This window comes from Saimiri boliviensis, chromosome X (genome assembly GCF_048565385.1).
Source record: "Saimiri boliviensis isolate mSaiBol1 chromosome X, mSaiBol1.pri, whole genome shotgun sequence".
Taxonomy (NCBI): Eukaryota; Metazoa; Chordata; class Mammalia; order Primates; family Cebidae; genus Saimiri; species Saimiri boliviensis.
In genome coordinates this window covers 71,479,613-71,506,639 of record NC_133470.1, presented here as the reverse complement: position 1 = coordinate 71,506,639, position 27,027 = coordinate 71,479,613, and the positions used below count along the sequence as shown (strand labels likewise).

General features: G+C 34.1%; 1 protein-coding gene across 4 annotated transcripts in view; it reads left to right on the top strand.

The window, feature by feature from the left end:
* HDX (highly divergent homeobox) overlaps positions 1–27,027 on the top strand; it is a 162,636-nt gene that overhangs the window by 9,775 nt on the left and 125,834 nt on the right. For 3 of the 4 annotated variants that reach the window (XM_074392344.1, XM_074392343.1, XM_003936819.3), the window contains exons 2-3: positions 18,851–18,997; positions 24,556–25,659. In XM_074392344.1, coding sequence (XP_074248445.1) covers positions 18,851–18,997; positions 24,556–25,659 — 1,251 coding nt within the window. The remainder of the gene's footprint in view (positions 1–18,850; positions 18,998–24,555; positions 25,660–27,027) is intronic. The other variant, XM_074392345.1, reaches the window with a different exon arrangement.

Genomic DNA, 27,027 nt, shown 5'->3' with positions numbered 1-27,027 from the left:
AACAGATAATCTAGTTTCATAGTATTAGAATAGACAGGATGTCTGCCACTAGACCTTATGCTTTGAAGACACTGGAATTTATTTTTTTCAATAACAGAAAACTCTGGCAAGATGATTGTAAAATAAAGTAAATAGAGAGCAGAAACCCCGTCTCTACTAAAATACAAAAATTAGCCGGGTGTGGTGGCCAAAGCCTTTAATCTCAGCTACTCGGGAGGCTGAGGCAGGAAAATCACTTGAACCCAGGAGGCAGAGGTTGCAGTGAGCTGATAGTGCCATTGCACTCTAGCCTGGGAAACGAGAGTGAAAGCCCATCTCAAAAAAAAAAAAAAAAAAAAAAAAAAAGGAAAAAGGAATAGAGCTTTTTGTAAAGATGAGGATCATTTAATGTAAATGACAGGTTAAAGTGACAGCTTTTGAGAACAGATTTACAGTAGCAATTATTTTATACATGTTCGAAATTCATTAAGTGCAAAGTATTTGTTCGTTACTATATGTTAATCAAGATATTTTTGAAAAAAACATGGTTTAATAACATTTTTAGTAGAGGATTCACCTAGCTTAATATGACATTTATTTATTTTTTAATATTAAGTTTATACTAAAAAATTCTGGAGTGACTTCCATGCATATGTGGACCCCATGCTATCGGTTGAGCTTAACTTTCACATTTTTAATCATTTTAAGATTAAATTCTTATTGCATAGACAGGGGTCAGGGGTCACAGGATCAATCTTTCTTTTGCCATCATAATATCATAATGTACATATCCTTCATTTGAGGTTCATATATAAATTCTGTAGGAATGGATTGATGTATGTTAAAAGAGTTATTCCCAGTAGGGCTGGCCAGTTAATGATATGTTAGCTATTAACAAAAATAGACTTGACATAGCACATTACAGTTTATTAAGTATTTTAATGAAGATGATGCATGATTTGAAGAAGAATAGGACAGAATTTATAGTCCCATTTTCCAGATGAAAGAACTGAGGTTCCAGAGGTCAATTATTTCTGCTAAAGTCACAAGACTAGCAAGTAATGAAGCTTAGTAGCTTAAGAGGATGGAGATATCCAGAGTCCTAAAGCATTCCCACTCCACCACTCCAAAAGGTCACCTGAATTTCTGCTTATAGCAATGATGAAGTAACAGTTACAGGATTTCCTCTTTTATCTTAAACATCTAAACACAAACAAAAAAAAAATCAGAAAAAAATTAGAAAACAATGAATTTTAGAACTTTGACAAAAGGCAGCACAGGACCATGATTCATAAAAGAAGGGAAACAAGGTAAGCCCTATTAATGTCCCAACTTACTGCCTTGGGAAAGTTTCCTGACAATGGCTCAGGTGAAAGGAGCCCCACAAGGCTAGGAGTCTCTCTGAGTTGCAAAGACATGGTTCAGAGTTCAGAAAGTACAAGGATGTCTACAATTTGAGGGACAGTGTACTGGAGGGTACATTGCACAGTGAAGGATAAAACTGCATACGGAGAGGGCTATGGAGATCTGTGGAAGGACCTTTCAAATTTCTGAATAACGATCAGCTTAAGTATGTGATGAAACTGATGATGAGCCCAGAGAAGGAACCACAATAAGGAACAGGCAAATCAATCCTCAGAACAAACACAGGACCAGGAATAGTTACAGTCCCACTAGCCAGATTGGAAAACGTCATATTTCAAGAGGCATTTAGGAAAGTCCTCACAAGGGTATTGCCTGAGCAATGGAGCAAATGAGATCTAGAATAAAGTCAATTCTACATTTTTCTGACAAAAGCAAACCTCAAAAGAATCAAACCAATTCCTAGTAACTTCAATATATCCCCAAACAAAGGCAACATTCAAAGACTACAAATTCGAATTCAAAGATTAGAAAAATGGACAGGACCCAATGGCATCTTTCATAATATCTGATGTTAAATGAAAAATTACCAAGCATGCAAGGAAATTGTAAATTATACAACTCATATTCCAGTGAGAAAGCAACAAGAAAAACAGAATGGAGAAAGGTGTAAAATTAGTAAAGAAGAATGTTAAGAAAAGCAGCTATTATTTCTGAATTCCATATGTTCAATAAGGTAGAAGAAAGCACAGGCAAGATGAGAACAAAATAGATTTTAAAAAATCCACATTGATCAAAATTCTAGAGGCAAAATATAGTATATGAAATGACAAATGTAGTGGATTGTTTTAACAGTATGTTAGCTACTACAAAAGAGAAAAATAGTGAACTTTAACAGATACAAATAAAAATATTCAAAATGAAAAGTAGAGAGAAAAATATGAGAAATAAATGAATGGAGCCACAGTGAGTTATGAGCCAATGTCATCCAACCTACCATCCACATTTTTTGAGTCACAGAAGGTGGGAAGTAGTAGAAACTTACCTAAAAATGAACAGATGAAAATTTTACAAATTTGATGCAATCTATGAACCTACATACCCAAGAAGCTCAACAAACCCACGAAGAAGAAAGATGAAGAAAGATATTTCTTTTTTTTTAATTGGTAAATAACTATCAATTTTTTTCCATTTATTTTTTTTATTGCATTTTAAGTTTGGGGATACATGTGAAGAACATGCAAGATTGTTGCATAGGTACACACATGGCAGTGTGCTTTGCTGCCTTCCTTCCCCTCACCTGTATTTGTCATTTCTCCCCATGCTACATCTTCCCACCTCCCAACCCCCCTCCCTCCCCCATTTTGCCCCAATGGACCCCAGTGTGTAGTGCTCCCCTCCCTGTGTCCATGTGTTCTCATTGTTCAGCACCCACCTATGAGTGAGAACATGCAGTGTTTGATTTTCTGCTTTTGTGTCAGTTTGCTGAGAATGATGGTTTCCAGGTTCATCAATGTCCCTACAAAGGATGCAAACTCATAGTTTTTGATGGCTGCATAATATTCCATGAACACCAAGATATTTCATAATCTAATTACTGAAATTCATAGAAAAGAGAAAATCTTAAAAGCAGCCAGAGAAAATAACTGCACTTTATATAGGAGAACAAATACGACAACAGCAGGATATATCTCATGGAAACAATGCAACACAGAAAACAATGGGGCAACATTCTTAAAGTGCTAAAAGAAAAAAATAAGTTAACTTAGAATTTATATATATATATATATATATATATATATATACACACACACATATATGTATATGTATATAAAGGTTCATCTACTCATACTAAAGTATAAAATACATCACTAGCAGATATACACTATCAAAACTGTTAAAGGAAATTGTCACACAGAAGAAAAATAATACCAAATTGAAATTTTAATGTACATAATGGAAAGGAGAGTACTGGAAATAGTAAGTTTGTCAGTATAAATGAAAGATCTTTTAATTTAAAGAATAATTTTAAGCCTTAACTGTTTAGTATTAAAAATAACTTATTTGGGATTTAGTAACATTTATAAAAGCAAAATGTATAGCAATAATATCAAAAAGGCCAATACAGGAGAAATAAAATGATAATTTAGTGAATAAGTAGAAATCTTGAAATCTATTACTTGAGTATCACTTTAACAAAATACTGGTAGAAGAGCAAATTAAGCCAAAGACAAGGATAAAGAGGAAATGATAATCCTAAGAGCATAAATAAATGATATAGAAAACAGAAACACAATAAACAAATGCAATGAAAATGTTAGCTCTTTGAGAAAAATAAAAGAGAAGACACAAATTGCCAATATCATAATAAGGAAGAATGTACCACAATAGGCTGTACAGACATTAAACAGTATACTCACAAAACATTAACCTATATGACTATAAATTCCATGACTTAAAGGAAATGGACCAATTTCTTAAAAGTTGGAAATTACCAAAATTATTGTAAAAAATAAACCCAGTAACTAAATATTTTATATTTAATTAGAGAAATTGAATTTCTAATTAACATCTTCCTTTAAAGAAATCTGCCCACCCAAATTGCTTCACCCACTAATGGTACAAAGCATTTAAGAAAGAAGTAATATCAAATCCACATAAATTTTTTTTTAGGAAATAGAAGTGGAGATAATACTTTGGAACTCATTTGAGCACTTGCTATGCCCAAGGCATTGTTCTACAAGATGGTTAATAAAAAAAAATAAAATTTGCTTCCTGTCATATAGAAGCTTACAGTACGTGAGACAAAGAGAAAGAGCTCTTTTCCTCTACCTGATTGGTGAAGACAGAGGAAAATAGATTATCCTGCATTGTATAGACAGTTTAGAATAAAAATCTGTAAAATCAGCAGTGGTGAACTTGTCCTGCTGGCTTCCCTTTGTCTATCAGTGGTACACAAAAATTGACATAATGATCTGGGAGTGGAATACCGAAGTTTGTTCAGTCCAAGAGTTCCCAAACTCTGTAACAACTCTGTCCTTCTCCCATCCAAAACCCCGCTTGCTCTGTGTTGTTAAGAAATAATTTAATATTTCATCTAATGTTTTTATTTGCCTTATTTACTCAATATTAAGCAAAAGATGGCAATGGTTTACTAAATAATTAGTGCCATAAATTTTACTTAACCACAACTATATATCTACATGGTCACAGGGGTTGATTTTAATCCAACTTTCTACTCCACTACTGCACAGTTCATAATATGTGAAATAAAATAGCCATTATAACCACCATAGATCTTCACTAGAGTAAAAAGGCATAGTTGTAATCCTTCACACATGTCATTCCTCTAGCAAATTCAAGAAAATAAGTGTCACAAAATCTACAAGGTAAGACCCAAATGATACAGTTATGAGTGAACCTCTCAGGCCTTTCCTGAAAATTCTGGTCTGTTATCAGAAAAAACAAACTAATGAAAAACAACGACACCTGGCAAATTAGGAGTGAGAGGGAATTGCTAAAGGCAAGCCCACTGACAGCATGACAAATGATGACAGACAAGGAGAGTAAGTGATAAACTATAAAAAGGATATGCAAGAATTTAACTTTTAATGAAGAGACTGTATTACAGTTATTAGAATATCAGTTATTAAATCATGTTTATAATGATGACCCAGTCTTATAAGAAATACTTTATTTTTCTACTCCATGTTAAAAAATTCGAGAGTCAATACTATAGTTCAGAAATATTTTCATCTAAAATAAAAACTTAGGAAAAATAAAGTTTTATTGCTCAAAGGAATATATACTTCAGCTTTCCAGAAAGACTAATTTCCCAAAATATCTTAGAAATGGAAGTACAGGGGCAACTGGGGAATCTTCATATGTCTTCATAGCAAATTATACAATTAAACATGAAGCATTCATTTTCATGACCAAGAAAATTAAAATGCCAAGAAAAAATGCCTAGAAATATATCATTACTAATATCTTTTATTTGCCTCAAATCACTTCTAAGATTTAATTTATTCAAAAGTTTAGTTATTTGTATTTTCATATATAAAAGCTTCTGAGAAAGACAGAAAACTGGTTCTGTGTGTGTGCGTGTATGTGTGTGTGTTTTACATTTGAAACCAGTAGCATCAGCTAAAAGTATTGCTTTTCAGCAAGAGTTAAATAAATGCAGCTTTAATTTGACTTAAAGTTCCTTAAAGTTTAGTTTGATCTAAATTTTAAAAATGCAGTGCTAGACTTCCTATTCTAACGAAGATGAAGTATGCCCACTGCAACCATCTCTTCTGATTATTATAGCTACAATCTCTGGACAAAATTTTGAAATTAGAACCCTGAAAGTAATCAAAAGCAGGCAGATTGAGGAAGGCAGTCAGAATTTGAAGTGACCACATATGGATGAGATTTCCAGTTTTCCCCTTTCTTTTGAGGCTTTGACCCAAGGCTGGATCCAACTCATGGAACTATGGAGCGGTACATTATTGGCTAAAACTGCAATAGCAGCTGCCAGTCCCAACAGTCGGAGAGTAAATCCTGAGTCAGTTTCAGTCTCTTGTCTCTCACTTCCACTTTTGAATCAATGGTGGCTCCAGTTGCAGAGCTATGGAGCAGTGACAATAGAACAACTAAAATAAATTCTAAGGGAAACCCTGTATTTCTGGCTAGAGGACCAGGTAAAGTGGCCCTTGCAGGCTGTACAGTGAGTGGAGAATCATGGAGAGGAAAGAGTTGAGGAAGGAGATCTTTTAATACTGGGCATCAACTTGCAGGAATCTTAAGTTCATCTTTGAGTTGTTCATGAGTGGGACAGATTTGAAATAAACAGCAAAGGTTTTGGAAATAGAACTGACATTGAAACCACCATCCCAATGGTACTAGTGTGAGAACAGACCTAAAGTAACAGCAAAAAATTTGAAACCTGAACTGACTTGCTGACAGTAGTAAAAAAAAGAGTACTTTTTGTTGAATTTGACATAGTTGATTGTCTGCTAACCGTGTTATGCCAAATAAACATTCTCAAGACGATGCCAACAAATAATATTTAAAAGAACCAAAATAGAATTTAAACTTACTCAACAGGAGATGCCAAAACAAATCACCCAGATGTTGGAATTGTATAAAAAGATATTAAAACAGCTACTATAACTATGCTCCCTTAGATGAAAATAAACACCTAGAAAAAGAGCAAGTTGTTGGAAGTTCTCAGCAGAGTATAGAGCTGACAATTTATTATCTGAAATCTGAAATTTTTTAAAGGCTCCGTCTGTGCTCAGTAACAGAATGATGAAGACAGTGGGAACAGTCAGTGAACTTTAAGACAAATCAACATAAATTATTCAGTCTAATGAACAGAGAGTAAAAAAAAAATCTAGAAACATGAACAAAGCCTCAAGCCCTATGGGATGATATGAAAATAGTATTCACATCATTGAAATCCCAGAAGAATAAGAGAGAGATTGATGTAGAAACAATATTTGAAGAAATAATAGCTGAAAACTTCCCACATGTTGTGAAAGATGAAAACTTACAAATTCAAGTTTAAGGAGCTTGAAACAATACAAAATCAAAGAAAATTATATCTAGACACTTCATAATCAAACTGCTGAAAGCAAAAGGTAAAAAAAAATGTTGAAAATAGCCATAGAAAAAGAGCATATACATATGAAAACAAGGATATGAATGAATGAATTTTTCTCATGCAAAATTATGGAGATGAAAGACACTGGTAAAGCGTCTGTAAATTCATGGAAAAAAGTTTTCAGCCCAGAATCTTATAGTTCATGAAAATATGTATCAGAAATGATGAAATAAAGACATTCTCAGATTAAAAAAAAAAAACCTAAGAAAATTTTTTACAAATATATCTATTCTTACAAATATTAAGTAAGTTCTTTAGGCTGAATGGAAATGATAGCAGGAGAAAATTTGAGTTTCAGGAACAAAAAAAGATCAAACTAAATGGTAAATTCTGGGTAAATATGGTATTCTATTTTTATTTTCTTAAGTTCCTTAAAACTGTTGAAAGTAAAAATGGCATTATCTATCAGGGTTTCTAATTCATAGAGATGTACTGTGTATCATCACTATAACACAAAGAGGGGAGGGAAAAGAGATCTGGATGGTTGTCATTGATTCTGTAAAATATTAACTGTGTAGAAAGAAAACAAATATATGTACATTGTAATCCTTAAAGCAATCATCAAAAAATGTAAAATAAATTTAACATAAAAAACTAAAACCGAATACCAAAAAGCATTCAGATAATCCAAAAGAAGATGGAAAAAGGAGATCAATGTCAGGGGGACAAATGAAACAACAAATAAAATGGTATACCTATATCCAACCATATCAGTAATTACATTAAATGTAAGCTCTGTAAAGAAACTAATTAAAAGGCATTGTCATATTGTATTAAATAACAAAAATATATATTTTATAAAATAAATCCTCTTTATATATAAAGACATAGGGTAAAAGTAAAAGTATACAAAGTGATATACTATGATACAGCAATCAAAACAAAGCTGGAATGTATATATTAGTGTTTGGCAAAGTAGAATGCAGGACTAGTACCAGGAATAAAGAGGGGCATTATATAACTAAGGAATAAAGGGTCAATTTACCAAAAAGATGTAACAATCCTACATGTATATCATCAACAATCCTACCAACAAATCTTCAAAATACATAAAGTAAAAAGTTGGCTGGACCCAGAGGCTCACACCAGTACTCAGCACTTTGGGAACCCAAGGAGGGCAGATCACTTGAAGCCAGGAGTTCAAGACCAGCCTGGTCAGCATGGTGAAACCCCATCTGTACTAAAAATACAAAAATTAGCCAGGCATGGTGATATATGCCTGTAATCCCAGCTACTCGGGAGGCATGAGAATAGCTTGAACCCAGGAAATGGAAGATGCCATGAGGTAAGATTGTGTCACTGCACTCCAGCCTGGGTGATGGAGTGAGACTATGTTTCAAAGAAACAAACACACGAAGCAAACACTTACAGGACTGAAAATAAAAATAGACAAATCCACAGTTATACATGGAGAGTACACCATTCCTCTTTTAGTAATTGGTAGAAAAAGTTGTGAGGAAGTCAATAAGGATATAGAAAACCTGAAAAATACTATCAACCAACATGATCTAATTGACATTTTTAGAATACACAGAATACACACTCCTTTCAATTATTCATGGAACATTCACCAAGAGAAATAATTTTCTGTAACGTAAAACACACTTTTTAAAAATTTTAAAGAATTGAAATGATAAAAAGTATGTTTTCTAATCACAATCAAATTACACCAAAAATTAGTAACAGTAAGATGTCTGGAAATGCCCTAAATATTTTAATTAAACAATAAACAAAAGAAATTGGAAAATATTTTGAAGTGAATGACAATTAAAATATACTTTATTAAAATTTTTAGAATGTAATCAAAGCAATACTTAGAAGTAAATTTAACATTACTTGCTTGTATTTAGAAAAGAAGAAAGGTCTCAGATCAACAATATAAGCTTCCATCTCAAGAAACTAGAAAAAGGAAAGTAAATTAAATTCAAACAAAGCCAAATGAAGAGACTAGTAAATATCAGAGCAGATCAAATTCACTGATCATCAGAAAATTGAAATAAAACCAGTGAGATACCATTTCACACCAGTCAAAATGACTATTTTTAAAAAGTCAAAAAATATCAGATATTGGCAAAGGATGTGGAGAAAATGAGACACTTACATGCTTTTGGTAGGGATGTAAATTAGTTCAACCTCTGACATAGTTTGGCTGTGTCTGCACTCAAATCTCATCTTGAATTATAGTTCCCATAATCCCCATATGTTGTGGACGGTACCCTGTGGGAGGTAATTGAATCAATGGGGTGGTATTTCCCCATGCTATTTTCATGACAGTGAGCAATCTCTCACTATATCTGATGGTTTTCTAAGGGACTTCCCTCTTCACTTGGCTCTCATTTTTTCCTTCTTGTCATCATGTGAAGAAGGACATGTTTGCTTCTGCCATAACTGTGAGTTTCCTGAGGCCTCTTCAGCTATATGGAACTATGAGTCAGTTAAAAGTCTTGCATTAGGCGAGGTGTGGTGGCTCACACCTGTAATCCTGGCACTTTGGGAGGTCGAGATGGGCGAGTCACGAGGTCAGATCAAGGTCATCCTGGCTAACATGGTGAAACCCCATCTCTACTAAACATACAAAAAATTAGCTTGACATGGTGGCAGGCACCTGTAGTCCCAGATACATGGGAGGCTGAGGCAAGGGAATCACTTAACCTGGGAGGTGGAAGTTGCAGTGAGCCAAGATCGTGCCACTGCACTGCATCCTGTGGTGCTACAGAGTGAGACTCCATCTCACACACACTCTCTCTCTCTCTCTCTCTCTCTCTCCATATATATATATATATATATATATATATATATATATATATATATTTATATATATATAAACCCAGTTTCCAGCAATCTTTTATAGCAGTATGAGAACAGACAAATATAGTAAATTGGTACTGGGAGTGGGACACTGCTATAAGGATACCTAAAAATGTGGAAGCAACTTTGAAACAGGCAGAGGTTGGAACAGTTTGGATGGCTCAGAAGAAGACAGGAAAGTGTGGTGGAACTTCCTAGACACTTGGAGGGCTCCTAAGGTAGGAAGATGTAGGAAAGTTTGAAACCTCTGAGAGACTTGTTAAATGGCTTTGACCAAAAGGCTGACAGTGATATGGACAATGAAGTCCAGGCTGAGGTGGTCTCAGATGAAGATGAGGAACTTGTTGGAAACTGAAGTAAAGGTCACTCTTGCTATGCAAAGACACTGGTAGTGGCATTTTGCCCTTACCTAGAGATCTGCGAAATTTTGAACTTGAGAGAGATGATTTAGGTTATCTGCTGTAAGACATTTCTAAGTGACAAAGCATTCAAGGGGAAGCAGAGCATAAAAGTTTGGAAAATGTATAGCCTGATGATGCAGTGGAAAAGAAAATCACATTTTCTGGTGAAAAATTCAAGCTGGCTGCAGAAATTTTCGTAAGTAACAAGGAGCCATATGCTAATTACCGAGACAATGGAGAAAATGTCTACAGGGCATTTCAGAGATCTTCATGGCAGCCCTTACCATCACAGGTGCAGAGGCCTATAAGGAAAAAATGGTTTCTTGGGCTGGGCTCAGGGCCTTGCTACTTTGTGCAGTCAGGATTTGGTGCCATGCATTCCAGCCAAGGATAGAAGGGGCCAACATACAGTTCAGGTCATTGCTTCAGAGGGTGCAAGCCCTAAACCTTGGTGGCTTACACATGGTGTTAGCCCTTGCGGGTGCACATAAGTCAAGAATTGAGATTTGGCAACCTCCACCTAGATTTCAGAGGATTTATGGAAATGCCTGGATGTCCAGGCAGATATTTGCTGCATGGACAGAGCCCTCATGGAGAACCTCTGCTAGAGCAGTGTGGAAGGGACATGTGAAGTTGGAGACCCCACACAGAGAGTAGAGCTGTAAGAAGAGGGGCACTGTCCTCCAGACACAAGAACAGTAAATCCACTGACGGTTTGCAGCATGAACCTGGGAAAGCTACATATACTTAACACCAGCCTGTGAAATCAGCTGAGAGGGTGACTGTACCCTGCAAAGCCACAAGGTTGGAGCTTCCCAAGTCCCTTGAAGCCCACATCTTGCATCAGCATAACATGGATGTGAGACATGGAGTCAAAGGAGATCATTTTGGATCTTTAAGTTTTAATGACTGTTCTATTGGATTTTGAACTTGCATGGGGCTTATAGCCTATTTATTTTGCCCAAATTCTCCCATTTGCCGAATGCCTATACCCCCATTTTATCTAGGAAGTAACTAACTTGCTTTTAATTTTACAGGCTCATAGGCTGAAGTGACTTGCTTTGTCTCAGAAGAGACTTTGGACTTGAACTTTTGGGTTAATGCTGAAATGAGTTAAGACTTTGAAGACTTTTTGGAAGGGTATTATTGTGTTTTGAAATGTGAGGATATGAAATTTGGGAGGGGCCAGAGACAGAATGATATGATTTGGCTGTGTCATCACTCAAATTTCGACTTGAATTAAATCTCCCAGAATTTCCACATGTTGTGGGAGGGACCCAGTGGGACATAATTGACTCATGGTAGTGGTTTCTCCCATGTTATTCTTATGATAGTAAGTTCTCATGAGATGCTACGGTTTTAAAAGGGGCTTCCCCCTTCGCCTGGCTCTCATTATTCTCCCTCCTGCCACCATGTGAAGAAAGACTTGTTTGTTCTCCTTTCTGCCATGATTGTAAGTTTCTTGAGGCCTCCCCAGCCATGCAGAACTGTGAATTCATTAAATCTCCCTCTAAAGTTACCCAGTCTTGCAAAGTTCTTTATAGCAGTGTGAAAATAGACTACTACAACCCCTATCAAAGCAGTATGGAGATTTCCCAATGAACTAAAACTAGAACTACCATTTGACCCGGTAATATCACTACTGGGTATCTGCCCAAAGGAAAAGAAATTGTTTTATCTAAAAGATACCTGGACTCATATATTTATTTCAGCTCTATTCATAATAGCAAAGACATGGAATCAATCTAAGTGTCTATCAACACTGGATTGGACAAAGAAAACCGTGGTACATATACACCATGAAATAATCCACAGCCATAAGAAAGAATGAAACCATATTCTTTGCAACAACATGGATGCAACTGGAGGCCATTATCCTAAGTGAATTAACACAGAAACAGAAAGTCAAATAACACATGTTCTCATTTATAAGTGGAAGCTAGACAATGTGTACTTATGGACATAAATATATTACTCCAAAAGTGGAAAGGGTGGGAGACAATCAAGGTTTGAAAAACTATCTGCTGGGTACTATGCTCACTATTTGGGTGATGGGTTCACCAGAAGCCCAAACCCCAGCATCACTCAATATATCCATGTAAGAAACCTTTACATATGCATCCTGAATTTAAAAAATAAATAAATAAAATAAGGGTTATCATTAAATTTGATGAGGTGATTGAAATTTAAGAACTAAGAAAAAAATTGCACAAGCACTTAAAAAGGTGAGAAAAGGCACCTGTAGAGTGGGAAACCAGACTCCAGTTTGTACATAAAATGACAGAAGACAGAAAATGAGGTTTGCAGAGTGTTGTAGAAAAATAAATACATCTGGTAAATAGAACGGTGGACAAAATCAAACCAATTGACCTCTAAGTGAGGTGGAATCTGGCATCAAAATACTAACAATGAGCATTGCACCCACCATGTCTTCTGTAATAAATACTGTGTCCCCTGTACATTTTATCTGGCACATTGAAGGCACTCAATAAATACTTGATGAACAAAAAATAGAGAGCAAAAATCAATGAACATGAAGACAGAAAAACAATAGACAAAACTAATGAAATGAAAAGCTAGTCATTTTAAGTAAGCAATAATAGGGATCTTTTAAAAGATCACTAAATACATGCTAAATAATGAAGAAGAAACAATTTACCAATACCAAGAAGGGAAAAGATACATCACCCCAGCCCCTACAGAGAGTAAAAAAATAATAAGAAACTATTAATAAACAATTTTATACCTTTGAATTCGACAATTTAGATGAAATTGAGCAATACCTTGAATGACACAAACTATCAAAACTCACTGAAGAATAGATTATTTGAACAATATTGGAATGTAATTTGTACTTCAAAACATTCTCACAAAGAAAACTTCCTGTTCAGATGATTTTATTGATGATTCCTAAGACAGATTTAAAGAAAATTATTAGCAATTCCATGTGATTTCTTCTACAATATATAAGTGAAAGAAATACTACCTAACCTATTACCCTAGTACTGAAACCAAATACAGTACAAGAAAAGAAAACCAAATACACCCATCACAAAAATAGACTAAAATTTTTTTTACTAAGTATTTAAAATTTAATCAATTATATATAAAAAGAACAATACATGACTACCAAGCAATGTTTATTCCAGGAATAGAAGGCTGGTTTATCATTTGAAAATCAATCAGCATAATTTACCATTTCAAAAGATTAAAGAATAAAAAACTATACAATTATTTCAATAGATGCAAGAAAAAGCATTTACCAAAATTCAATATCCATTAGTGGTAACAATAATAATAGTAATAATAAAAACACCATTTAATAAACATATAAGGGAACTTCTTTAACCTGGTGAAGGGCAGGTATGAGAAACCTGTAGCAAACAGCATACTTAATGGTGAAAGATTTAATGCTTTTCCTCTAAACTTGAGAATAAGGCAAGAATGTCTACTCTCATAGCTCTTATTAAAACATCATGCTTTATGTCAACATCATGCTTTATGTTCTAGCCAGTCCAGTAAGGGCAAGATAGAGAAATGAAAGGAATGCATGTCAGAAAACAAGAAATAAGCTTGTCCTTCTTTGTGGACAGCATGATTGTGTAGCAAACACCAAGCAGTCAATTGAATCCCCTGGAACTAGTAAGTTAGTTTAGCAAAGTTGGAGAATACAACTTCAATGTACCAAAATCAATTGTATGTTTAATAAACTAGCAATGAACAATTGGAAATGTTTAAAAAAATACAATTTACAATAACACTCCCTTCACTGAAAAAAGAAAATATATAGGCATTTATTTAACAGACTATGTGCTGGATCCGTTTCCTGAAAACTATAAATCTCTAGTAAAATAAATCAAACAAGCTATAAATAATTAACAAAAGATAAGTCACAGGTGGAGAAACTTTAGAAATCATATTTCTGATGAAGGGTTTGTATCCAGAATATATAATGAACCCTCAATACTCAATGATAAGTAAACAAATAACCGAGTTTAAAAATTCGGTAAATATTTGAATAAAACACTTCCACAAAGAAGTGACAGATAAGTATATGAAAACATGTTCAACATTGTTTGTCACTAGAGAAATACAAATTAAAACCAAAACAATAATATTCAATTACACACCTATGAAATGGCCAATTTAAAAAAAATGGACTTTAATATATGTTGATGAGGAAGTGAAATAAGTGAAACTTTCAATGAATGTTTTCCAGTGCATTCGAGAATACAAATTTTTACAGCCAATTCTGAAAAGAGGCTAACAACTTACAAAGTTAAACATACACTTACCATATGACCCAGAAATCCCATTCCTAGGTATTTACTCAAGAGAAATGAAAACTTACCTGTACACAGAAATCTGTGTACAAATGTTCTTAATGGCTTTATACATAATCACCAAGAACTTAAAACAGCTCAAATGTCCTTCAGTGGATGAATTAACTGTGGTATATCCATACAATGAAATACCACTTTACAACAAAAAGGAACAAACTGCTGATGACACACAGCAATTCAGATTTATCTCAAATGCTTTATGCTAGGTGAAAGAAGCTTGGCTCAAGAATCTACATGTTGTATGATTCCATTTATATGGTTGTCTATAGAAGTCAAAATTATAGAAACAGTGGTAGCTAGGTTCTGGGGTGTCTGGAGGGCTTGATAATGAGGCAGCTTAAAGAAAATTTTTGGGAGTGATGAAACTGTTCTGCCTTGATTTTGGTGATGGTTTCATGACTATATACATTTATCTTAACTCATAAAACTGTACATGAACAAGTGAATTTTACTGTATGTAAGTTTAGAAGTAAATAATAATAATGGATAAAAAGGACAATATTAATATAGACATGTTGGCCATAATAAGATATTCAAGATGTTATGCTTATCTTGGCTCACCACTTTGTAACCAAAAAAATCAATGGCTCATCCAAAATTCACATTTTTAATATTGGAAAGAATGTGTTATATTTGAATTGATGGTGATTTTATGGACTTGTTCCATTTTTATTTATTACTTATTGATTTAGAGACAGGGTTTTACTCTGTCACTCAGGCTGGAGTGCAGTGGTGCAATCATAGCTCACTGTAACTCAAACTCCTGGGTTCAAGCGACCCTCCCACCTGAGCCTCCAGAATAGCTAGGACAGGCACATGCCACCATGCTCCACTAATTACAAAAACAATTGTAGAGATGGGGGTCTCACCATGCTGCCAGGCTGCCAGGCTGTTTTCAAAGTCCTGGTCTCAAAAAATACTCCTACCTCGGTCTCCAAATGTGTCATCCCATTTGGAAAATCTTGTTTACCAATAATGAATACTTATAAGTAAATTTTTTGGTAATTTTCATATGTTTTACTTAGCTGGGGCATCAGTAAGGCATTGAGCTGGTTTTAAGTATGACAATGAATCTATAAGAACAGTGTTACATCGTATAGGAATTTATCTCAAATGTTTCTGTGTGAAAATGTAGCCTTAGCTATCTGGAATGCCTAAGGAATCAGGCCTTCTTAGAAGCTGTATTTTTCAGGTACTTCCAAAACAACAAAACTAAAAAAAATTACTAATTGTTCAGCTAGCTTAAATAGAACATACTAAGCATGATTTAATATTTTCTTAATGTCTCAGAGTCTTCATTAAAATACCGAATCTTAAACCTGAGTGGAACCTGAAAATTTCCCTATTTGAATATGCTATATAAACTTAAAGGCCTAGTCATACTAAAAATATAGGCATGTTACAATTGTAACATGCTTTACACCTTTAGACTAATGAGTTCATGTATCATAACTTGTTCGTAGCAACCCAGAGTGATAGATGAGTTGTATAACCCAGCATTTTACAGACTTCATAATGGATATTCATGAAAATTAAATGATTTACCTAATTGTCAGCAATGAAGCTGAGCATAAAACACAGAGTGTCTTATTCCTGTGGGTGGGAATCTGCTGAATGGGTAGTACAATATGCAATATTAGACTAGGAAATCTTGGGGGTAAAGCTAAAAGAATTGTTACTTCAGCACTCAATCCCCTAATTCAGCCACCATCCCCACCATAACTCAACGAACCTCAATTTCCAGGAAACTGATGGTTTGTCAGTTTACCTTCCATATAAATAAAAATCCAACTCTAAATGTCATTATTTTAAAAACTCTAATTTGACTTTTTTTTTTGCAAATGATTAACAATCTTGGCTGTGCAGTTATTCAATATCTTGCTGCTACAGAGGTCAAGATAGCTAGGGTGGATGAAGATAATGATAAATTATCTTGCTCAAATGGGGTTATCTAGTTGTTGTTGTAAAGAATCAGCTTTCTATCATTTGAAAGCAATATAGTAGATCTTTTGAGCAAAGTGGCCTTACTGCTGTTGCTACTGAATTTAAAGGGAAACCTAAAAAGACCCCTGCATTGTCTATTGTTAGAGTTGTAGTATTCAGAAATCTGTTTAGTACTCAGTCATCTATATTTGGCTATTGGTATCAGTGAATAAGGACCTGCTGTGTTTTGTAGATTGATATCATACTTAGATAAATGTAACAGTTGCAGCCAACTAATGGGAAAACACAGGGCAGATATTATCACATTTGCTGATCACTCACATCTTGTACTTTAGGATTTTTGCAGTAGGTATAGCCCTGCAGAGCAGGATCAGAGCTCTGATTATACATTAAAAAATTGAAGTTTACCGTTGTCCTCAGGACCCATTTCAAAGTACCTTGCTTCTAAATCCATACCAGATGAAATATTTCAGGTATTTGATCTCCATCTTCTGGCTCTTCTCCTGACTGTGGCTGAATCATTTAGGAAAAGAAATCCCAAATTGCTCTGAAATCTAGCAGCCATGAGAGTAAAAAATTGCTTTAATGGATATTGTTCCTGCCCACTTGTCCAATCCTCTTTGAAAATTTAGTTCAGTTTAGGCTTGCATATTAGTGCACTTGAATGAGATTCCCTTCAGAAAGTTAGTAGAAGCCTTTGCTTCTGATGTTTCAGGGAGAAACTTTACTTTCATCTTTCCTCGTGCTTGCCTATATCTGATTGTCTCTAGTCAGATCTCTTAACATTAGATAGGAGACAGATGAGATAGATGCTTGTGTGGGCAGGAAAGAAATTCAGGTGTACAGATTGCATTGGATGACTGGATGACTGTTTACTTTCCTTATTAGACAGCTTTATTGTTCGAAGTATTCAGAGAAATGTAAGCTGTTTCCATGTTAATGTACTTAGTTATTTCCATACACAGTATGCCAGACAAATTTCTGTCTGGTTTGGCTTGCAGAGTTTTGTTGTCCTCCGTTCCTTCCTCCCTCCCTCCCTCCTTCCTTCCTTCCTTCCTTTCTCTTTCTCTTTTTCTTTTCTTTTCTTTTCTTTTTTTCTTTTCTTTTCTTTTCTTTTCTTTTCTTTTCTTTTCTTTTCTTTTCTTTTCTTTCTTTCTTTCTTTCTTTCTTTCTTTCTTTCTTTCTTTCTTTCTTTCTTTCTTTTTTTTTGTGACAAGGTTTCTCTCTGTCACTCAGGCTGGAGTGCAGTGATAGGATCTCAGCTCACTGTAACCTCCACATGTGGGGCTCAAGCAATCCTTCTACCTCAGCCTCCCAAGTAGCTGGGACCACAGGCTCACACCACCATGCCCAACTATTCTGTTAGTGTTTTCTTAATTTTGAAGAGACACTTTTCTTGTTTGTTTGTTTGTTTGTTTTTCTGTCAACTTTTCGGATTAACAAGTTTAGTGTGACAGCTTTTAACAAGAACCCAAAAGTGACTTAATCTAATTACAAGGATTATTTATGAATTGCATTACTAGAATTGATCATTGTTAAAGAAGAGTTTGACCTGATTTTTATTCTTTAAATCCACAGAGTTGTATACCCTTAATATTAAACATTTTATGTATTGGCAGGAAAGATAAAGCATTTCCTTTATTTTACTTATCTTGTCAAATTGTGTCAGTGTCAATTTAGTTAAAAGGTACATAGTTTTAACATGGTTTATTTTTAGTAAAATGTACATAATTTTACATTTTTATTTATATGCTATGTTTATTAAAATAATTGTTTTGATTAGTATTGCCTTAAGCACAGAATTGTTCAGTCACTAAACCTTCTTATTTTTAAGCTCTAAAGAGAGGTTGTTTCAATATATAAAAATAATTCTTTTATCCAAGAAAGAGGAAAAATAAAAGCATCATTTTGTTCCAGAGCACAGCTTCTGGCTATAAAACATGCCAGATGCCTTGCTTGACAAAGAACAGTGAGCGTCCCTGTTGATAAATAATCACGTATGGCTACCACCATCTCTGACTTTACTGGCCATAAATATCAATTTCAATGCAATAATCTTTTTTTCCATGCATTAACACTAATGAGATAAGGACTTTTCTGTTTTTTCATTTTCTGTTTTTTTTTTTTTTCTTTAAAGTTGGCACTTTATCTGAACAAATTCAATAAGTGTTTGCACTATGCAAATTTTTAATTGAAAAGCTGTCTCCCTTTAGCACACAAATTATTGCCCAGTACTGGGGATTAATTCACTCAAAGAAGTCTTACAGCTTGGAAGCACTGAAATTGTATAAAAAATAGGTGTATAAACTCTACACATACCAAATTTTTATTCCAATTTTCAGAGTATCTTCTTTTATTTTTAGATGAATCTACGTTCTGTATTTACTGTAGAACAACAAAGGATTTTACAGCGTTATTATGAAAATGGAATGACAAATCAAAGTAAAAATTGCTTTCAGCTCATATTACAGTGTGCACAGGAGACTAAGCTGGACTTCAGTGTAGTCAGGGTAAGTATTGAGGTCTTACACTCAAATATACAGCTTATTACAAGTGATATTTGCTTAATATGAGAAAAAATATTCAGGGTATGAAGTCACTAATTTTATAAACAGCTTCACTTCCCTGGTGTAACAATACTATTTTAAAAATAACTAGGGCTAATAATCTATTATGTATTTGTTTCTATAAATACCTTGAAAACACAGAAACATTAGTAGTGTAAACATCTTTTTAAAAATCTTAGTTGTTTAAACTAATAAATACATTTAAGATTAATTGTTGATCTTATGCTCTTTAGTCCCCAAATTAATGTAGATATAGGCCCCCAAAATGATATTAATAAAACAGGCATTTACCAAGTGAATGCTATATATGTGACATTTCATTGTATTTGAATTTTTCATCAAGCATTTTGTCTGCTTTACAAATACTTTCTCTAAGTAAAACGTATGCATTTTGATGGGTTAGTGAGTAAGAGACAAGGAATCCTAGAGGAGTAAATTTTTCTTTATCACAATCATAGTTATTCATCTGTAAAAATCAGAGCTACTACGTTCTTGAAAGCCAATGAGACAGTGATGGAGAGGAGGCAAGAGATAAATCTAAGAGGAATGGTCACAGATTTTGTTGAATGCATAGATCCTTTTATGTTTGTTTGAAAATGTTACCAATCCTCTTGGTGTGAAAGTTTAGTGATGGAAAGATTAGCAGCTTTCTTCTAGTTGGCATTCATTAAGCTAATTTGGGAAGGAGAAAGGACGTCTGTTCTTAGGTTTATTTTGCTGTCCATATACCTTCAAAGACCCGAAAGACAAATATCTCGTAATAAGAAGAATTATTTGGAATGTGTTTCTTAAAGACTAAAAGATTTATTTGCCTTCAAATAGAGAGTTGTGCCACCAGTTCTAGAGGAAATCCAGGATACCTGTTTCTTTCCTTTTCTTTCTTTTCTTTTTTTTTTTTTTTTTGTTTTTGTTTTTGAGACAGAGTTTCGCTCTTGTTGCCCAGGCTGGAGTTCAGTGGCGTGATCTTGGCTCACTGCAACCTGCGTCTCCCAGGTTCGGGTGATTCTCCTGCCTCGGCCTTCCGAGTAGCTGGTATTACAGGTGTCTTCCACCACGCCTGGCTAATTTTTTGTGTTTTTAGTAAAGATGGGGTTTCACCATGTTGGGCAGGCTGGTCCCAAACTCCTGACCTCAAGGTGATCCGCCCGCCCCAGCCTCCCAACTTGCTGGGATTACAGGCATAAGCCACCGTGCCTGGCCCAGGGTATCTGTTTCTTAATTGCTGAGACCAATCATTATACTTAGATTTTTTTAAGAACCAGAAATAACTCTTATTAAGAGCTCTAAACGGCTTATTTGAAATATCTTTACTAAACCACAGAGAAATGTCTAATTGTCTTACAAAACGTAATATAAAAATGTATTATATTTCAAGTTAATGAGATTGCATTTAAAAAGTGCTACTGTTTCTCCCCCGTTTTCTCCTCTGTTTTTTTTTGTTTGTTTGTTTTATCTTGTCATTAAAGTGAAAACTCTTGCCAGGCAGCTGCATTGTGGACTACCTTTCATATTTCCAATGTGTTATTGCAATCTTCCCCTCATAACTTGTCACTGCATATTGAGAGTGTTCAAATACAGAGATTTACATTTATGCTCAAAATGGCGTGAAAACATAAAACAAACAATGGGAATGAAATATGTAATTTCTTAGAATGTAGATTATCAGTAAAATATTACATATTACAAGAAAGTGTAAAAAATGGATTCATTCTCTCCATTCTATTGTAAATTGTACAGAAATTCAGTCTTCCTAATCTAAATCCTGACACAGTTTGATGGCTTTTCCAGTTAAAGGGAAAAAGGAATTTTTTGTAGACTCATCATTCTACACCCTACCCCCCTCCCCAGATACTTTGCTAGGATTATACGTTCCACCTGAAAGAGATCTTTCTTTATTATTAGTAGTATAGTATTTATTTTATTTTTGTTTAAAAAATCCTTAAGCTTCACTGTACTAAGAACTTGATATCAATGTAAAGAAAACTTAAAAGATTAAAACATCAAGCAAAAATAAATATACTGGGGTAAAGAAACAAGAAAACAAAGAAGGAGATATAAAAAATGAAAAAGAATTTTAGAGACTGAATTTCTAAGAGAGAATCTAAACATAAATTTATAGATACTAAATATAATGACCTGAATAACTACTCTTCCTTTTTTTCCTATGTAATATCACTTTATTACTTCCTAACTCCAAATTCTAATCATATCAATTTTGTTTGACCCATCCCATAAAGTGTAATATAAATGAGACTCATTTACATCTTATAAGCTTTGGTATATTTTGATGTTAGTTGATAATAACTGAACAAATTTTAGTGAAGTTTAATTCAACTTTTGGGAAACTTCAGGCAATATGTTTTCTTCATTTTCATTTTAAATGGAAATGTTTCTTATATACCTTCCTATTTATATGCTTTTCTACTTTATTTAATTGAGAATGTGAAAAATAATTGAACCCTTAGTTTTTGACTCAGAGTTTTTATATGGAAATCAGTTATTATACTGTGTCATAAAATAATAATACTCATAACTTGGTAAAGCATATGGAATTATTTTCTCTTTTATGAAAGGACCTCAGACTGCTATTCTGTGATTTCTCACATTGCTTCTGTTTTCTGTTTTTCTCACATTGCTTCACTTCTCCTTTTTAATGAGCAACGTTTAGTGAACAATTTTAGTTTTGGTACCGTCAGGGTGCCTGCCAACAGCAACCTCTATCACCAATACCCCTTCTATTTTGTTATTTCTATTTTGTTGTTGATTAGAGAAAGTGGGTTTTAAGGTTAGGTGTTGTAGTGAAGTACATGGATCTTGTGACATCTGTGTTGGTTGTGTTCTGGACAAGGGAGGTTGCTAGGTTGCTAGAGAGCTATTTCTTATGTACACGGATATTATTCTACTGCATTTTACTTTTTGAGGTGTAGATTATATAAAAATCTATTAAATTATAAAGTATATATAATATGCATATGTATGTTTAAATTGTACAACTTTATAAGAAAGCCATAAATTTGCAACGCACTAAAATCACCCTTAAACATCCTGAGTTAAGGTAGACATTGTGTGAAGAAAACAAAGTAGGTTATGTTGTGTGTGTGTGTATGTGTGTGTGTGTGCTTTTTTTTTTTTACATGGCCCAGAGCTGTGCTCCAGATGTCGTATTTTATAATTTCACTGTGCTTTCCCATTAATTTTTTAAAATGTAATACTTATATATTTTTTGTAAAGATTGTGTACAAACATCATGCTTCTCACAGGTTGTTTTTACTTAAAGGGCCATAATGTGTCAATTTATTTTGAATGTGTGTAAAATTCAACTTTTTACATTTTAGTTTTAAGTATTTCTCTAGTATATAGTTTAAAACCTTTTAGTTTTTCTCCCGTCTCCTGTGACATTTATATTCATATATCTTTCTGCTTGTGATTCTCATTCCTACTGTTTCATGAAAGTAAGAGTGAGTTTAAAATTCCCACTGCCTCATGTGAAGTAAAGTGGAACACCACAGTTTGTGAAACATTTTCTTTTTGGGAGAAACAATAATTATAAAAATAAAATGGCCAATAGAAATTACTATTTTCAGGAGTTTCTAACCACTACACATAGGGTGGTGGAAGGGTAAATGTGCCTTGAGGTCAGGTAGAATTGACAAAATCTTTGCTTTCCCACTTGCCCCTAGAATCCTTCCACACCTCAGTTTCTTCATTTACACAATTAGAAAAATAACACCTACCAAAGAAGTTTTAATATATGAAAAATATATAAAACCTTTGTTATATATAAATATATATAACACATAACAGGGGTCCAATACATATTAGCTTTTATTTACAGTATTACAGCAATATAAATGTTGTATATACTTATAAATTTTGTAAGAGGTACAGGACACATTGAAAACTGGACAATTTATGTGGTCTTCCAAAACACATTCATACAAAACTTAAACAAATATACTCTGAACCATGTTTGTTCAAGGCTAGTCCATTTAATGCTTTCATTCATTCATTTATTTTATTTATACTTTTAGGAAAATTTTTGTTGGATACTGAGTCTCACTATATTGCCCAAGCTGTTCTCAAAATCCTGGCCTACAGTGATCCTCCTGCCTCAGCTTCCTAAAGTGCTGAAGTTACAGGCATGAGCCACTGTGCCTGGCCTGTTAAATTCTTAATAGATTAATGTGCTTTGGTGTTTATAATATGGCATGGATTTTGAAATTATTATTAAGTTTAGTAATCACATTATGGAATATATTTCTTATTGTATACTTTAAGAACTATGTCTCAGAACAATCATACTAAGAGAATTATAATAAATTACTAGTGGTTGGCATTTAGGATTTGATTACAAAAGACATATTTTTAGTATAAGTAATTTATTATAATTCTGGTTGGCATTTAGGATTTGATTACAAAAGACATATTTTTAGTTTAAGTATTTTCATTAATAGCCTTATTCTGTTTACAATATATATATTGATTGTATAAAATTCGTTAAGTAGAGAAAAGTGTAAAGAAGACAATAACAACTAAAATTAATGACAAACTGAAAACAAAAATTTGCAACTTGTAACGAATTATTACCATCTTCAGTAGAAAATTACTCTTACAAATCAATTTAAAAAGATAAACACCCCAATGTAAAAATAGGTAAAGGTAATGGATAAGCAATTCTATGAAAGTAGTATTGCAACCATAGAAATTCATATCAAAGCAGCAATTATACACTTTTTATTAACTCTTGGGCTAGCAAAGACTATCAAAAGATAATGTAAACTCTTTGTTAACGGTGTGAGGAAACCAGAACTCATACATTGGAGGGCACTTTGAAAATATCAGAACCTAGCATTTCTTTTTTTTTTTCTTTTTTTGGTATTACATTCTAATAGAGTAGCATTACAAAAATACATCTATGATGAAGTATATTGCAATATGACTTATAATAAAGAATATTTGTAAGAATAATGTGGTAGTATGAAATTAAGCAAATTATGATATGTTTATAAAATGGAAGTAGAAAAGCCTAAAGATTGTGAATGTGTATTTGTTTAACAACACTATGAGCATTTCTTAATGCCATTAAATAGCCTACCTTTAGTATGTTTTTAATTTTTCTGTATTATAAATAAATACATGATGAACATCATGCATATAAACTTTATCTACATTTGTGATTATTTTTAGGATGAATTACTATAAATGCATTTACTATGTCAAAGTGTATAAACATTTTAAGGTTTATTGATACATATTAATTGGATGGGTTTTGAGGAGAGAAAAAATAATACACTCTGTTCTCAACGTCTGAAGGTCTTACTAAGTGTGAGTCCCTGATCAACTTACCCCTTATACTTTAGTCAGTTTTTCTGTTATTTTATCTTTTTCTTTTACCTTTATGTATGCCTTGGTTCCAAGACAAATGAAAATATAATGTATCACCTAGAATTTGTATTTTCTTTTATTTTTATTTTTCGTAATACCATGTTTTATCCTTCCAGACGTGGGTTGGCAATAAGAGAAGAAAGATGAGTAGTAAGAACTCTGAATCTGGAACAGCAACAACAGGAACCTCTTTGTCAGCTCCAGACATTACAGTGAGAAATGTGGTTAATATTGCTCGACCTTCAAGCCAGCAGTCTTCTTGGACATCTGCCAATAATGATGTCATTGTAACTGGTATATATAGTCCAGCCAGTTCATCAAGTAGGCAAGGAACAAACAAACATACAGACACACAAATTACAGAAGCACATAAAATTCCTATTCAGAAAACAGCCACTAAAAATGATACTGAGTTTCAGTTGCACATTCCTGTTCAAAGACAAGTAGCACACTGTAAAAATGCTTCCCTACTCCTAGGTGAGAAAACAATTATTTTGTCAAGACAGACAAGTGTGGTAAATGCTGGAAACTCAGTATTCAATCACACGAAGAAAAACTATGGAAACTCTTCAGTACAAGCTTCTGAAATGACAGTACCTCAAAAGCCTTCTGTATGCCACCGACCTTGTAAAATTGAACCAGTTGGGATTCAAAGGTCATATAAGCCTGAACACACAGGTCCAGCATTACATAACTTATGTGGGCAAAAGTCAACTATTAGAGACCCTTACTGCAGAACACAAAACTTGGAAATCCGTGAAGTGTTTTCATTGGCAGTTAGCGATTACCCCCAGAGAATTGTGGGAGGAAATGCACCACAGAAGCCTAATTCAGCAGAAGGAAATTGTTTGTCCATTGCAATGGAGACTGGAGATGCTGAGGATGAATATGCCAGAGAGGAAGAGTTGGCATCTATGAGAGCACAGATACCAAGCTATTCGAGATTTTATGAAAGTGGCAGTTCCCTTCGAGCTGAGAACCAAAGTACAACCTTGCCCGGACCAGGAAGAAATATGCCAAATTCGCAAGTGGTGAATATTAGAGATATGTCAGACAATGTACTGTATCAAAACAGAAACTACCATTTGACACCACGGACCTCATTACATACAGCATCTAGTACAATGTACAGTAATACAAATTCATTACGGAGTAATTTTTCTCCTCATTTTGCATCATCAAGCCAATTGAGATTATCACAAAACCAAAACAATTACCAGGTAATGTGTAAATTTATTTTATAAAGGTTTTAAAAACTGTGTTTGTATCAAGTTAGATTTGGGACCAGGATTATTTAATTCATATATTGAAATAATGTGAGACTTTGCTTCAAAGTGGTGGTTTGGGGTTAACTCCTTGAAGAATCTTGTGCTGTCCTTGTCAGGTTTTTAAATGATGAAGTCTTTTTTTCATGGAATATAGTCATTTTTATAGCATAGCAGTTTTTTTCTGGCATTTAAAATGACTTTGTTCAGGAAATGGGAGCTTCATGGAAAGCATGGAATTTTCCATTACTAAAATAGGGTTAAATTGGTCAGGCTAATGCTATTGAACATAGATTATTCCTATAATGGTTTTTAGTTGCATTTAGGCAAGCTGTCACTAGATGAGTGGTGGCTTCCCTGGTACATATTCAGGCAGGTCAATCACTTCTTTACATGCTGATGGCTGATAAGTAAGAGGCTATGGTAACTCAGCCAAATGTTTTTTATAAATGTAAATGCTTTATTAAAACATTAAATGAGACAGTAGTCAAATCATCATATAAAATGTTTGTAGGGAAAGATATTCGGAGTAAGAATGACAGCAATATTAGACCTGTGCACAAAATATTTATTTATTGTTTCATATATTCAATTGTTCAGGTATGCTTCAAATAATCACATTAACAGTGAGTTATAAGCCTACCTCAGAACATTTCTTAACCTATAGATAATTCCCTCTGAAAAATCTGCTTTAGAGAATTTGAATAGTGGAGCTTGGGTGTTTGCCATTTTCCTTGCTTCTGGCTAGGACTTCTTATCTTTTCCTTTCCTTTCTTTTTTATTTTTTTCAGATGCAATGTCACTTTGCCGCCCAGGTTGGAGTGCAGAGGCACATTATTGGCTCACTGCAACCTCCACTCCTTGGGTTCAAGTGATTCTCCTGCCTCAGCCTCTCTAGTAACTGGGACTACAGGCATGCGCCATGACGCCCAGCTAACTTTTGTATTTTTAGTAGAGACAAGATTTCACCATGTTGACCAGGCTGGTCTTGAACTCCTGACCTCAGGTGATCTGCCCTCTTTGGCCTCTCAAAGTGCTGGGATTACAGGCATAAACCACCACGCCTGGCCTAGGACTTATCTTTTCAACCAGAATACTTAAGATTTGTCTGGATTTAAGACGCTTCCAGGCTGTTCTCAACCAATTTAAGGAACCATCTTCTTTTAACTCCCTCCACCTTACAGTGCCCTCATTCAAAATGAAAAATAATAACACAGTAGAGGAAGTATCCCTCTGGCATCTGGCCCTAACATGAAAACTCCATCATCATCATTAATAGTCATTGTTTATTGAGAATTGACTCATTTTTATGTATGTGCTCTT